General features: G+C 43.4%; 1 protein-coding gene across 1 annotated transcript in view; it reads right to left on the bottom strand.

The window, feature by feature from the left end:
* Positions 1-14383, bottom strand: part of LOC137375727 (dead end protein homolog 1-like) — a 36424-nt gene continuing 22041 nt past the window's right edge. The window contains exons 3-4 of the mRNA XM_068043113.1: positions 10521-11042; positions 1-68 (exon numbers count right to left, since the gene is read on the bottom strand). Coding sequence (XP_067899214.1) covers positions 1-68; positions 10521-11042 — 590 coding nt within the window. The remainder of the gene's footprint in view (positions 69-10520; positions 11043-14383) is intronic.

Here is a 14383-nt window from a genome sequence, read left to right as displayed (position 1 = left end):
TTATTCAGATGAGTTCTCCAGAATCGAAACCTTTGGGAGATTAAATCCATCAAAACCCATGGAATGACCTATAATGGAAATAAAAACCATTAATAGCATGTAGAAAGACACTTTGTGTATTCTATCCCAAGTGTATTAAGCGTATTAGGTTAAAACCAGTGTCCACCCAAATTCACAAATGGATCATACAGATTTTACAGGAAAATGATTTGCTCCCTGGTTACAGCAGCAACACTATAAAGGAGCCTTAAGCTTTTAACTGCAACTTGGTCTAAAGGCTTTTACACAAATGCAGGAAACAGTGGAAATCCAGCAGACTCGGAGAACTGTAAAGAGCAACAACAAAAATAATGAGTTTCAAAAAAAACATGAAGAAAAAGCTTGAAAGGGATATCAAAGCTATGAATCTTTTATCAGAAAGAAAGTGGTAAGGGGGAATGTGGGCCTATTAGCAATGTAGACAATGCTATAATTGAAGATAAGAAAATGGTAGATTAAGCAAACACAGTGTATTCATTTTCACAGTTAGGAGGACAAAATATCAGCTTTACAAGGGAATCTAAAAGTGTGAAGGGGAAGAATTTATTGGATTTAATGTAAGTAAGAAACTGGTACTGGAGAAAATAATGGGACTTAAGACAGACAAGTCTCCAGGACTGGATGGCATTCCTTCCCAGGATATTACAACAATTAGGTTGGGAAATTTCAGCTGCATTAGTCATAATTTCTAAACCACACTCAGGAATTGTGCCTTTGGATTGCAAACTTGCAAATGTTACACCTTTAACTTACACACCTGTCCTCATAATTTAACCCTCTAAGCCCTGGTTCCTTTCTGGTAAATCTGTGCTGCACTCCCTCTAAGGTGAATATATCCTTCCAGATATATCCCAAAACTGAAGACAGTACTCCAAGTCAGGGTCTGCCCATGGCTCTATGCAACTGAGGAACAATTTCCTCCCCTTTGCATTATAGCCCCCTTGGTAAGGTTCTAGTGAGGCATGTAAAAAGATAAAAGGATTGAATAAAGTATGTTATATATTGTTACACTGTCTGTAAAGTGCTAGGAACTAATTGTTATGTTTATGTGTTCCGGGGGAGGGGGGCACATTCACGGCTGCACTAGAGAGTCAGGTGACATGCAACAGGAAACCAGCCTAGGGCAGTCCTAAACCAGAGAGGCTGGTGGCTGAATGATTAAACAAAGAGCTCAAGCTTTACCAAGTTTAAAGTGTGATTATTTCTAACTAATGGGAACCCGAAAACCACCAGGAGACATAATATGGTGGCAGCGAGTGTCTGTGAGTAAACCCAAAACACTTTAAACAGATTGAACGCTGAATTACATTGGAAAAAAATTGACCCAAATTAGATCTATAGAGAAAGAAAAACTGAGTGAATCGTGAGAAAACGAAAAAGCAAAATGTCAGCCGGGACTGAATGAATGCTGCAGCCCATAATGAATTGGGAAGCTGATGATGTCGTAGAGGCAACTGAGAAGTTTAAACAAAAGTGCAGATTGGCATTCAGTACTTTCCTAAAAGGCACTGGCAAAGAAGAGAGGGTCAGCTATATCCTTCAGTGACAGGAGATAAAGGATTAAATTTATTCAACAGCTGGGAGCTAAGTGAAGAGGACAGCAGAAACCCAGACAACATTTTTGAAAGATTCAGCACACATCTCCAGCCAAAATCACATCATCAGATATACTGATATGAATTTCAAGGCCTCAGACAGGAACTAAGTGAGCCTATTGACAATTTTGTAGCAAGATTGAAAAATGCAGCCAGAAAATGTAAATTTAAGGACACAGATGAACAGCTGATAGATCAGCTCATTTGGGGTTCTGCACGTCCTGAGGTACAGAAAGCTCTAATTGGACAGGACAAGCTCGCAATATCGCAGGCTGTAGACACTGCCACAGCACATGAAGCCACGAGCAGACAGATGAAGACACTCACTGCCCAAACAGCTAGCCTTCAGTTAAGCCAAGAGCAAGACAGCAGGGTTGATACAGTAAAACAACAACAAAAGAATGTACACCAAAGAGAGGAGAGGATGTGCAGGAGCTATGGACGACCACATGAATTCACAGACAGAAGGAAATGTCCTGCATATGGATCAATCTGCAGAGCTTGCAGAAAAAATGTGCAGAACAAGGCAAGAAGGTGATAGACGAGTCACCAGAGCCAGAGTAACAAGGCGAAGGAATAGTGAAAGAAACCAAAATATCCATACCCTGGAAATGACAATGGGTTTGAGAAGACGATAGACATAGGAACCATATAACTGCATGAAATGTTTGGATGCGACAGTTCACAGAGAAAAGAAATTCACACAACCATTCAGATCAGGAAGAGGCTGAGAAATAAGCCCACACGATAAATCTGAAGGTGAAGATTGACACTGGAGCAGAGTAACATCATCCCGCTCAGACTATACCAGCAGATCTTTCCTGAAAATTTGGAAGAAAATGGTTATCCAAGGAAAGGTGCTCTGAAACCGAACAACGTCATGCTAACAGCATACGGGGAAACTGAGATTTGACAGCTCGGAGCAACCCAAATCAGAGGGACACACAAAGAAAAGATGTTAACTGTATGTTCTATGTCACTGAAACAGATGGTCCAGCTATCCTGGGGTTGAGCAGTTGTGAAGAGCTGCAGATTATCTCAGTAAACCATGAGGTGAAGGAGGTGACACTGAGGGTTGAAGACAGTACACCCATTGAAAAGCACCCTCCGATACGAAGCAAAGAAGATCTGGTACAAATGTACCCAGAGTGTTTTGATGAGACGATTGGATGCTTTTGATACTATTGACACAGCGATGAAACCAGTGATTCATCCCCTAAGTACCAATAGAACTAAAAGGAAAGCTTAAAAGAGAGCTCCAAGAAATGGAAGAAAAGAAGGTGATCGCCAGAGTCACAGAGCCTACAGATTGGGTAAATTCTCTTGTGGTGAGAAAGCAAAAAAAAAAATTTGTCTAGATCGCAAAGATCTTAACCAAGCAATAAAGAGGGATTGCTACCCTATTCCAACACTGGAAGACATCACACCAGCACTGACAGGGGCAAAAGTTTTCAGCAAGCTTGATGCCAGAAATGGCTACTGGAATGTGAAGCTAGACGCAGAATCTTCACTGTTGACAACATTCAACACATCCTTTGGACGGTACAAATTCCTGTGTTTAACTTTTGGCCTCAAAGTGAGCCAGGATGTGTTCGAACAGAAATTAGACGAGACATACAGGGGATGCAAAGGAGCAGACAGCATAGCTGATGATATCCAGATATATGGTGCAGATAGAAAAGATCATGACAACATCTACATGAAGCTATGGAGAGAACCAGGAAAGCTGGGATTAAGCTAAACGCAGCCACATGCATTGTGAAAGTGACAGAATGCCAATTCTTCGGAATGGTGTACACACCTGATGGAATCAAGCAGAGTCCTGAAAGAATCTCAGCCATCTCGTGGATAGAAGCCCCAAGAGATAAGACAGAGTTGAGAAGTTTCCTTAGCTTGATTTCCAAATCATGAGCTCCTTCATTCCGCACATGTTGGAATTCACAGCAAACCTGCAGGAGCTGATGAAAGTAGATGTAGAGTACCAAAGTCACACGACAGGAGTTTCAACAAACTCAAAAAGGTAGTATGCAAGGAGACAAGTCTGTCATACTCCAGCAGAAAGAAACCTGTCACTCTGCAAGTAGATGCTTCCACAAAAGGACTGGGAGCAGCCCTGGTACAAGAGGGAAAGCCAATAGCCAATAGTGTTCAAAGCCCTGACATCAGCTGAGACAAGATATGCAAATGTAGAGAGAGGGCTTTTGGCAGTCGTGTATGGATGTGAGAAGTTCCACACATATCTCTATGGGAGAAAACTTACAGTGGAGAGTGATCATCGTCCACTGGAGCAGATCTACAAGAAAAATCTATGTAAAGCACCAGCAAGACTGCAGAGGTTACTCAAGACCTCACAGTTACGATTTCACTCTGAAATACAAGCCAGGAAGAGAAATGGTGCTGGCAGACACCCTATCTTGGTTGTCGCCACAGGAGAAACACGAGATTGAAGATCTAGACATAAAGATTCATCACCTAGTGAACGTAACACCACCGAAACTTAGTCAAATTAGAGATGAGACCAGCAATGAGGAGTTACAGGTGCTGTCTCAGCAAGTGGTCCAAGGATGGTCCGATAAGATACAGCAAACACAGCCAGCAATACGGCAGTACTGGTCTATCAGAGATGACATCTCACTGCAAGATGGTGTTCTGCTGACTGGATCCAGAATAATCAGACCCAAAACAATGCAGGAAGAACTTCTCCAAAAGATACACAAAGGCCACATGGGAATGGAGAGGTGTAAGCTCAGAGCCAAATCAGCTGTGTACTGGATAGGCATATACAAAGATATTGAAAATATGGTGTCTACATGCAATGTATGCCAGAAGTACAGAAACACACAGCAAAAAGAGATGATAGCTACTGAAATACAACCCAGACCATGGCATACTGTAGGAGTCGATTTATTCACATATAATCAAGAATGATACCTCAATCGCAGACTACGACTCAAAAGTTCCCTTTTATCCCAAAGGTGAAAGACTTGAGAGCCACAACAATAATCTCAGCAGTACAAGTTCCGTTCGCTGAGCAAGGGATTCCTGAAAGGTTAATATGTGACAATGGCACCCAATTTACATCCACAGAATTTAAGGAATTCGCTGACCAGTATGGGTTCAACAACATCACCTCATCATCACAGTACCCACGGGGACACAGATTTTCAGAAGGACATGTCCAGATGTTCAAAAGAACACTTGTGAAATGCCAAGAGACAAAGGAAGACCCAAATCTGGCCTTATTGTCACTCCGATCCACACCTCTCAAGGCTGACATGAAATCACCTGCAGAGCTGTTGAATGGAAGAAAGTGGAAGACAACTCTGCCAAGCGACCAGGAGGAAGTGAGACAACAACTCACTGAAGCACAGCTAAGAAGAGAGCAACACTTCAACAAGGATGCTAAATCCCTACCCGAGTTGTTGAAAGGACAAACTGTACACGTACAGGATCCAATCATGTTGGAGCCCAGCAATAGTTGTTGGTGAAGCTGAGACTCCAAGGTCATATATCATTGAGACGGAAACCGGTAACCAAATGAGAAGGAACAGAATCCATATTCAACCTACACCTGAGCTGGAACTACAGAAAAGACCATCAACAACACCGGAAACATCACTATCCAGCGAGACAACAGCAACATCACCACCAGCAAGTGGCACAACATCGCCTGTGCAGTGTGCCAACTCACCACTGACAGCAACAAATGCCAAATCTACAAGATGAAGGCACAACATCTTACCACCTAAGCGATACCGTGAATAATATTTTTAGAAAAGAATACATGCTATAAAAGACTCTAAAAAGAGGTTCAGATTATTTCCAAACGTCAGTTGGTAATCTTTAGTTTAAAGAAAAGTTAATGACTGGGACAGTTATATTGATATAAGGGCATTATGTTTTTAAAGAAAGAGGCATGTTATAGATCGTTATACTATCTGTAAAGTGCTAGGAACTAACTGTTATGTGTAAGTATTCCGTGGGGGCCACATTCAAGGCTGCACTAGAGAGTGATGTGACGTGTAACAGGAAACCAGCCCCTGGGGCAGTCCGACATCAGACAACGTGGTGACTGAATGATTAAACAAAGAGCTCAAGCCTTTCCAAGTTTAAAGTGTGATTATTTCTAACTTACGGGAACCAGAACCAAAAAAACAACCAGGAGATATCATAGAGTATATACAAAGAATCGATTTCCTCTGGTGCGGAAATTCAGAACAACGGGGCACAATTCTAAAATTGGAGCTAGACCATTCAGGAATTAAATCAGGAAGCATTTTTTCCCACAAACAGTAGCGGAATTCTGGAATTCTCTCCCCCAAAAGGCTGTGGATACTGGGTCAAATGAAATTTTCTAGACTGCGATTATATTAAGTAAGGATATCATGGGTTATGGATCAAAGGCAGATAAATGGTGTTATGGTACAGATCACCCGTGATCTAACTGAACGGCAGAATGGGCTTAAAAGGCTGAAAGGTCTCCTGTTCTCAAGTTTCTATACACTGTACACCATCCCAGAAGGTAACTGAGGTTATTCAGTAATCTTTGAATCACAGTGATATAGCACTAAAGGAGGCCATTTGGCCCATCATGTCTGGACCGGCCTTTTGATAGAGCTATTCAATTAGTCGCACCACTCCTCCCACTCTTACCCCATTGTCATGCAGTTTTTGGCCCTTCAAATATTTATCCAAATCCCTTTGAAATTTACTATTAAATCTTCTTCCACCACTCTTTTTTAAAAATTCGTTCCTGGGATGTGGACGTCGCTGGCTAGGTCGGCATTTATTGTCCAGCCCTAATTGCCCTTGAGAAGGTGGTAGTGATCTGTCTTCTTGAACCGCTGCAGTCCATGTGGGGTAGGGACATCCACACTGCTGTTAGGAAGGGAGTTCCAAGATTTTGACCCAACGGCAGTGAAGGAACGGCGATATAGTTCCAAATCAGGATGGTGTGTGACTTAGAGGGGAACCTGCAGGTGGCAGTGTTCCCATGCATCTGCTATCCTTGTCCTTCTAGGTGGTAGAAGTTGCGGGTTTGGAAGGTGCTGTCAAAGGAGCCTTGTGCTTTGCTGCAGTGCATCTTGTAGATGGTACACACATTTCTGTCACTGTGCATCAGTGGTGGAGGGAGTGAATGTTTGTAGATGGGATGTCTTGATGTCAAGGGCAGTCACTCTCACCTCACCTCTTGAGTTCAGCTCTTTTGTCCATGTTTGAACCAAGGCTATAATGAGGTCTGGAGCTGAGTGGCCCTGGTGGAACCCAAACTAAGCATCTGTGAACAGGTTATTGCTAAGCACGTGCCGCTTGATGGCACTGTCGACAACACCTTCCATCACTTTACTGATGATTGAGAGTAGACTGATGGGGCGGTAATTGGCCAGGTTGGACTTGTCCTGCTTTTTGTGTACAGGACATACCTGGGCAATTTTTCACACTGCCAGGTAGATGTCAGTGTTGTAGCTGTACTGGAACAGCATGGCTAGGGGTGTGGCAAGTTCTGGAGCACAGGCCTTCAGTACTATTTCTGTAATGTTGTCAGGGCCCATAGTCTTTGCAGTATCCAGTGCCTTCAGTTGTTTCTTGATATCACGCAGAGTGAATCAAACTGGCTGAGGACTGGCATCTCTGATGCCAGGGTCTTCAGGAGGAGGCCGAGATGGATCATCAATTCGGCACTTCTGGCTGAAGATTGTTGCAAATGCTTCAACCTTATCTTTTGCACTGATGTGCTGGGCTCCCCCATCATTGATATTTGTGGAGCCAACTCCTCCAGTTAGTTGTTTAATTGCCCACCACCATTCACAACTGGATGTGGCAGGACAGCAGAGCTTAGATCTGATCCGTTGGTTATGGGATCGCTTAGCTCTGTCTTTCAGGCAGTGTATTTCAATCACAACTCACTGCATAAAAAAAAGTTTCCTAAAGTTGTTTCTGGTTCTTTTGCCAGTCACCTCAAGTCTGTGGCCTCTGATTACCAGCCCTTCTGACAGAGACACTTTCTCCTTATTTACTCAAAATCCTTCATAATGCTGAACACCTCTATTAAATCTCTCCTTAACCTTTCCTGCTCCAAAGGAGAGAAACCGTAGCTTCTCCACATAACAGAAATCCCTCATCCTGGTACCATTCCAGTAAATCTCTTCTACACCCTCTCCAAGGACGTGACATTCTTCCTAAAGTGTGGTGCCCTGAATTGAACACAGTTCTCTAGCTATGGTCTAACCAGTGTTTTTATGGCACAGCTTCCTTGCTTTTGTACTTTTATGCCTCTATTCGTAAAGCAGAGTATTCAATATGCTTTTTTAACAGCCTTCTCAACTTGTCCTGCGACCTTCAAAGATTTGTGTACATACATTTCCAGTTGTCTGTTCCTGTAAAACGCCCCACCCCCACCTTAAAATGGTAACTTTTACGTGTATTGCTTCTCCTCATTGTTCCTACCAAAATGTATCACTTCACAGCATTAAATTTCATTTGTCGTCTCTCTACCCATTTCACTGTTTTGTTCTCTTGAAATCTGTTACCATCCTTCTCATTTTTACTCCATTTCCGAGTTTTGTACCATCTGCAGTATTTGAAATTATGACCTTTGCAATTATGGCCTGTAGGCCCAGGTTATTAATATGTATCAAAAATAGCAATACTGACCCTTGCAGAACACTCCTTGTACTCCTCCCTCTAGTCTGAAAAACAACCACCTTAGCTAATTTTGCATCCACAATGCCATTGTTCCTTTAATCGCACCCCTTCAATTTTGCTAAGTATTTTGTCAAATGCCTTTTGGAAACCCATATACACAACATTAACTGCAATACCTTATCAACCCTCTCCATTAACTTCAAAGAACTCAATCAAGTTAGTCAAATACGATTTGCCTTTAACAAATCCATACTGACTTTCATTTATTAGCCCAACCATACTCATCATCTTAAATCTGAATCCTCGAGTACTGACCCCCCTGCCAGTGGAAACAATCTCTCCTCATTTACTCTATCAAAACTCTTCATAATTGTGAACACCTTTATTAAATCTCCCTTAACCTTCTCCTCCCAGTTTGTCTACTATCTTCACATAACTGAAGCCCCTTCGATGTTTCTTAGGCTTCTTCATTTTCTCGTCAATTTTCTTCCCCTAGGTCATTAACAAGGTCAGGTGGGGGGGAATTGCAGACTGTAAGTATATTATTTTGCTAGACAGAAGTTTCAGTAGATTAATAGTGTACAATTCAAATCCCTATCTCTGTAGATCAAGAACCCTGCATAAGGTGCAACCCATGCATCAGATCTATTATCAGTACTGTGAACAGGGATCAAACATGTCAAACTACTTCAATTTGCTTCCCTATTAGGAACATAGGAACAGAAGTAGGCCATTTAGCCTCTCCAGCCTGTTCCGCCATTCAATTAAATCTTGGTTGATCTGAATATAAACTTAATTTTCCCGCCTTAGTCCCATATTCCTTAATATCATTGCCCAACAAAAATCTATCCACCTCAGTTTTGAATATACGAATCACGAGCAGGAGTAGGCCACTCAGCCTGAGCCTGCTCCGCCATTCAATAAGATCATGGCTGATCTGATTGGAACCTCAACACTATATTCCCGTCTACCCCCAATAACCTTTCACCCCCTTGCTTATCAAGAATCTATCCATCACTGCCGTAAAAATATTTAAAGACTCTGCTTCCGCTGCCTTTTGAGGAAGAGAGTTCCAAAGACTCACGACCCTCTGAGAAAAAATTTCTCCTCATCTCTGTCTTAAATGGGCGACCCCTTATTTTTAAACAGACCCCTAGTTCTAGATTCTCCCACAAGGGGAAACATCCTTTCCACATCCACCCTGTCTAGACCCCTCAGAATCTTATATGTTTCAATTTTCAATTGACCTCCAGCCTCAACAGCTTTTTGTGGGAGGCAGTTCCAGATTAAAACTACTCTTTGTGTGACAAAGTGCTTCCTAACGTCACTCCTATGTGGCCTAGCTCTAATTTTAAAGTTATGCCCCTTTGTTCTGGACTGCGCCCCCATAAAGTTTCCCTTTATGTAGCCGATCAAATTCTTTAATCATCTTAAACATCTTGATTAGAGCATCCATCTTCTATACTCGAGGGAATACAAGCCTAGTCAATGCAACCTATCCTCATAATTTAACCCTTTTAGCCCCGGTATCATTCTGGTGAATCTGTACTGCATCCCCTCCAAGACCAATATATCCTTCCTGGTGTGTGGTGCCCAGAACTGAACACACTTCTCCAGATGGGGTCTAACCAGAGCTTTATATAACTGTAACATAACTTTATATTCCAGCCTCCTTGAGATAAAAGCCAACATTCCATTAGTCTTTTTAATTATATTTTGGCCCTCCTAAATCTCTCTGCTCCTCCACAGATCCTAGCTTCTCACCACTTGAAAAATGTTCACTGATCTTTTTTTAAAAAAAGCAAAATACTGCAGAACTGTGATGAAAGGTCACAGACCTGAAACGTAAACTCTGTTTCTCTTTCCAGAGATGCTGCCAGCAGTATTTCCAGCAGTTTTTTTTTTTATTCACGCTTGGGAACATGGGCATTGCTCGCAAGGTAGGCATCTAATGCCAATCCCCAACTGCCCTCGAGAAGGTGGTGGTGCAGTCCATGTGGTGTAGGTACACCCACAGTGCTGTTAGGAAGGGAGTTCCAGGATTTTGACCCAGCGACAGTGAAGGAACGGCGATATAGTTGCAAGTCAGAGTGACTTGGAGGGGAACATAATGTTGTTCCCAGACGCCTGCAGCCTTGTCCTTCTAGGTGGTACAGGTCGTGGGTTTGGAAGGTGCTTTCTTAGGTCTAAAGCAGATGACCTCTTTTGTACAGGTCAATAATAAATTACAAGCTTACTCACCTAAGTACATCAGGACCTGATGTGCTGCTTCTTGCTTTGCGAAGTCCTTCCCCGAAGCCAAGTCATCTGGAGTCAGGGTCACCGTCCCGCTAAAACAGGCAGCAAGTCCTGGCAAGAACACTTTAAACAGAAAGCAATGCTCATCGGATCTCAGTGACTGGATGTTATAAATCGGAGTACCCAGCTCTTTCTTCAAACAATATGCATTCAGGAGTTGAACAACATCGCATCTCACGGTTAGCGGACCTAGGCCCTCCCCCAAGCGCATGTGCTGGGTCAGCCGGCCACCTTGCTTCACAGACACAATGCCTTGGCTGCAGTCAGAGGAGATGTCAAGTTCAGGCAAAGAGCACTTGGCCGAACCTCTCACCGGCGGCAAAGCGAGCCCACGAGTCAGCACTGGCCACGGAGCTATGGGCAGGCTGGGCTGGGCTTCAGACAGAAGTCTCTGGTGACTCTTCTGCTTTCCATCTGGTTTCATCCAGTCGACTTCAATGGCTTGGCCCCAGAGTTCAATACAGCCTGGAAAGGAACCAAAATCAGAAAAATTACTGTCAACCATAACCATGAATTAAGTCCTTTTATGATTGTTGAATTAACCAACAGCCAACCTTTTATGGCTATTGAATAAACCGACAGCACACGGCAACCAACATAGCTCTCAAAATAACTAGCTCAAACAGGTTCACCCCTAAATAAGTTTGACAGCAGACCGGGGTTAAACATTACATTTTTCAATTCAACAGTAGCTCCATAACTCTGGGAAATGGGTTCAGCACTTCGGTACAAATTGGAGAAACTCCCTCCCCCTCAGCAGCATCCGTCTACAGAGTTAAAAGTTGCAAGGTTCAGAACCGGTCTTGCAATAGTTTTTACATTTACTGAAATGACTCTAAGCTCCAGTTTCTTAACCAACTATAAACTACAGATAAACAGGACAGACTTGCAGTTCTCTATCTTATTACCTCCCTTAAAGAAGTCTTTAATCCATCACACACACAATGATCTAGTTTTTCCTCCAGACGAACTGGTCAACTTTCCCTGCTCAGTTAACTACTGCCAACTCATCATGACTTGTCCCATCCTACTGTGCACAAAATGTAAGCTGCATTTACTAACATTTCAAATGGTGCATGCAAAAATACTTTGAGGTAATTCCAAGAAGTGCGATAAGGGCATAGTCATAGAGAGATACAGCACTGAAACAGGCCCTTCGAGTCTGTGCCGACCAACAGCCACCCATACCAATCCTACATTAATCCCATATTCCCTACCACATCCCCATCATTCTCCTACCACCTACCTACACTAGGGGCAATTTACAATGGTCAATTTACCTATCGACCTGCAAGTCCTTGGCTGTGGGAGGAAACTGGAGCACCCGGCAGAAACCGACATGGTCACAGGGAGAACTTGCAAACTCCACACAGGCAGTACCTAGAATCAAACCCGGGTCCCTGGAGCTGTGAGGCTGCGGTGCTAACCACTGCACCACTGTGCTGCCCTGAAGGTGTGATTAAAGTCTTTACTGTATGCAGTGTTCACTTCAGTTTCAGGGGATTCTAAGTTCACCCAAGAGTAGATTTCATCCCAGAATCCTGTTTGAAGAAGCTTAGGTTTCTACAATGGGTGGTTGATCCACAGCCAGTTTCACACCCTGGAGTGAGTTGAAAAATCAACTGCAACCACCTCCCCTGCCACCCCACCTTCCCCCCCCACCTCACCTGCCCCCCCCACCTCACCTGCCCCCTTGCCATTTCACCTTTTCTGCTTCCCCCATCTCCCCATTACCAGGAATCATATGACTCCAGTTCAGAGTTGTGAATACATTCACAGTTCTTCGCACAAAAGGGTGGAAAACTGTCAAAACTCTCACACGAAAAGCAGTAGATGCTGGCTTAATTAATAACATCAAACCTGAGAATGGGAAATGGAGACAAGGTGGATGAATAGAATTAAAATACCGATCAACCATGATCTCACTGAGTAGTGGAACAGACTTGATGGACTGAATAGCCTCCCCCGTTCCTGTATACTGAGCCATCACCTAGAAGATGCTTCTTCTATCCTTTCCCACACAAATATCATTTCCTGCTACAAAATTAACACACAAGATTTGAATCAAGACATCCTTTATCCCATTAGATCTCAATTTTTCAGAACCAGTCCTATCGATGATCCATTACAGCATCCAGGCGATTCATAAATGAATCATTACATAGAATTTACAGCATAGAAAGAAGCCTGGTCTATTGCCGTGTTTATTCTCCACAGAGCTTCCTCCCACTTTATTTCACTAACCCTATCAGTAATAACCTCCCTTTCTTTTTGTTCATGGGACGTAGGCATCACTGGCAAGGTCGGCATTTGTTGCCCGTTCCCAATGGCCTTAAGGTGATGGGGAGCCAGCTTCCTGAACCGCTGTATTCCATGTTGTGTCGGTACACCCACGTGCTATTCGGGAGGGTGTTCCAGGATTTTGACCCAGTGACTGCGCAGGAACAGCAATATAGTTTCAAGTCAGCATGGTGTGTGACTTGGAAGGGAACTTGCAGGTGGTGGTGTTCCCATGCATCTACTGCCCTTGTTCTTCTAGATGGCAGAGGTCACAGGTTTGGAAGGTGTCATCAAAGAAGGCTTGGTGAGTTACTGCAATGCATCTTGTACATGGTACACACTGCTGCCACTGTGTGCTGGTGGTGCACCTGACCAGGGGTCCAAAAGAAGGGACCAGAAGGGTAACATTAAAAGAATTAGTATTAGAATGTTTTAATACATTTAGAAGCATCACTGTAGTTGTGAGGGGTCCATTGAATGATGGGATGCTTGCTTGACCACTATGCTGGAACTGTACAACTCTATTTAATTGCCTCCACATCTGTGTAAACATGCTGTCCTTGCTTCACTAATCAAAGAGATAAGGGGAGAGGCTGGAGACGAGAGAAGCAGTAAACTATGGGATAAAAACAAGAAATGCTGGAACCACTCAGCAGGTGTGGCAGCATCTGTGGAAAGAGAAGCAGAGTTAACGTTTCGGGTCAGTGACCCTTCTTCGGAACTCTCTGAAATTAAACTATGGAAGTTGGCAGCTTCAAGGTTTGGGAGGAAATAGCAGGAGAATGTTTGTGGGGCAAAACAATCCAGGTAATTGATCAAGCTGCAGACCTGGAATGTGTCGGGGTAGTGTGAACAATGAGTAATGGTTATTGTATTCTATAAATGTGAGCTACAGACTCTGTTTCACTGACAGGCTCTTTGGGTGAACCAAAGGACTTCTCCTTTACATATCCGTGACAAAATAAAGTCCTTATTTGCTTTAATCCCATGGACTAAAGAGTGGTTACATTTTTCCACAACAGTTTGGCGTATTCAGCAGGATCCTCAAGGCTCAGTCGCTGGTGCCCGGTCGAAGTCGGCATCAGAGAGCAGGTGAGTACATTTACTTTACCACCCATTAGATAGGGAGGTAGAAATTCAGGATGGGAAGCTGGCGGGCCAATCTGAGGATCCGAACCAAAGAACGGGTCCACGGGTGGAGTAACTAAAGATGGCACAGCGCTAGGATTGCGGTTCATTGGGTAAACGAGGAGGTAGTATCGTTCTCAGGGTTGACCAGGCAAAGTAAGAACGATCAGAGAGGAAATGAGAGGTCCGTTTCTCACGTAGGAATGATCGCAGGGTAACGAGAGGTCCGTACCCACACAAATAGTAACAATAGTCAGACTATAAAACATCAGCCATGGCAAATAAGGATTCAGAGTGGGAACCCAAAGGGTCATTCACCAAATTTTTGGCAACCAAAAACAAGAAGATTTTAGATAAAATGATCAGGAAGGTTGGGATCCCTCGTGGACCCCGATAAG

This window comes from Heterodontus francisci, chromosome 12 (genome assembly GCF_036365525.1).
Source record: "Heterodontus francisci isolate sHetFra1 chromosome 12, sHetFra1.hap1, whole genome shotgun sequence".
In the NCBI taxonomy this organism is placed as follows: Eukaryota; Metazoa; Chordata; class Chondrichthyes; order Heterodontiformes; family Heterodontidae; genus Heterodontus; species Heterodontus francisci.
This window is presented reverse-complemented; position numbering and strand designations above follow the sequence as displayed.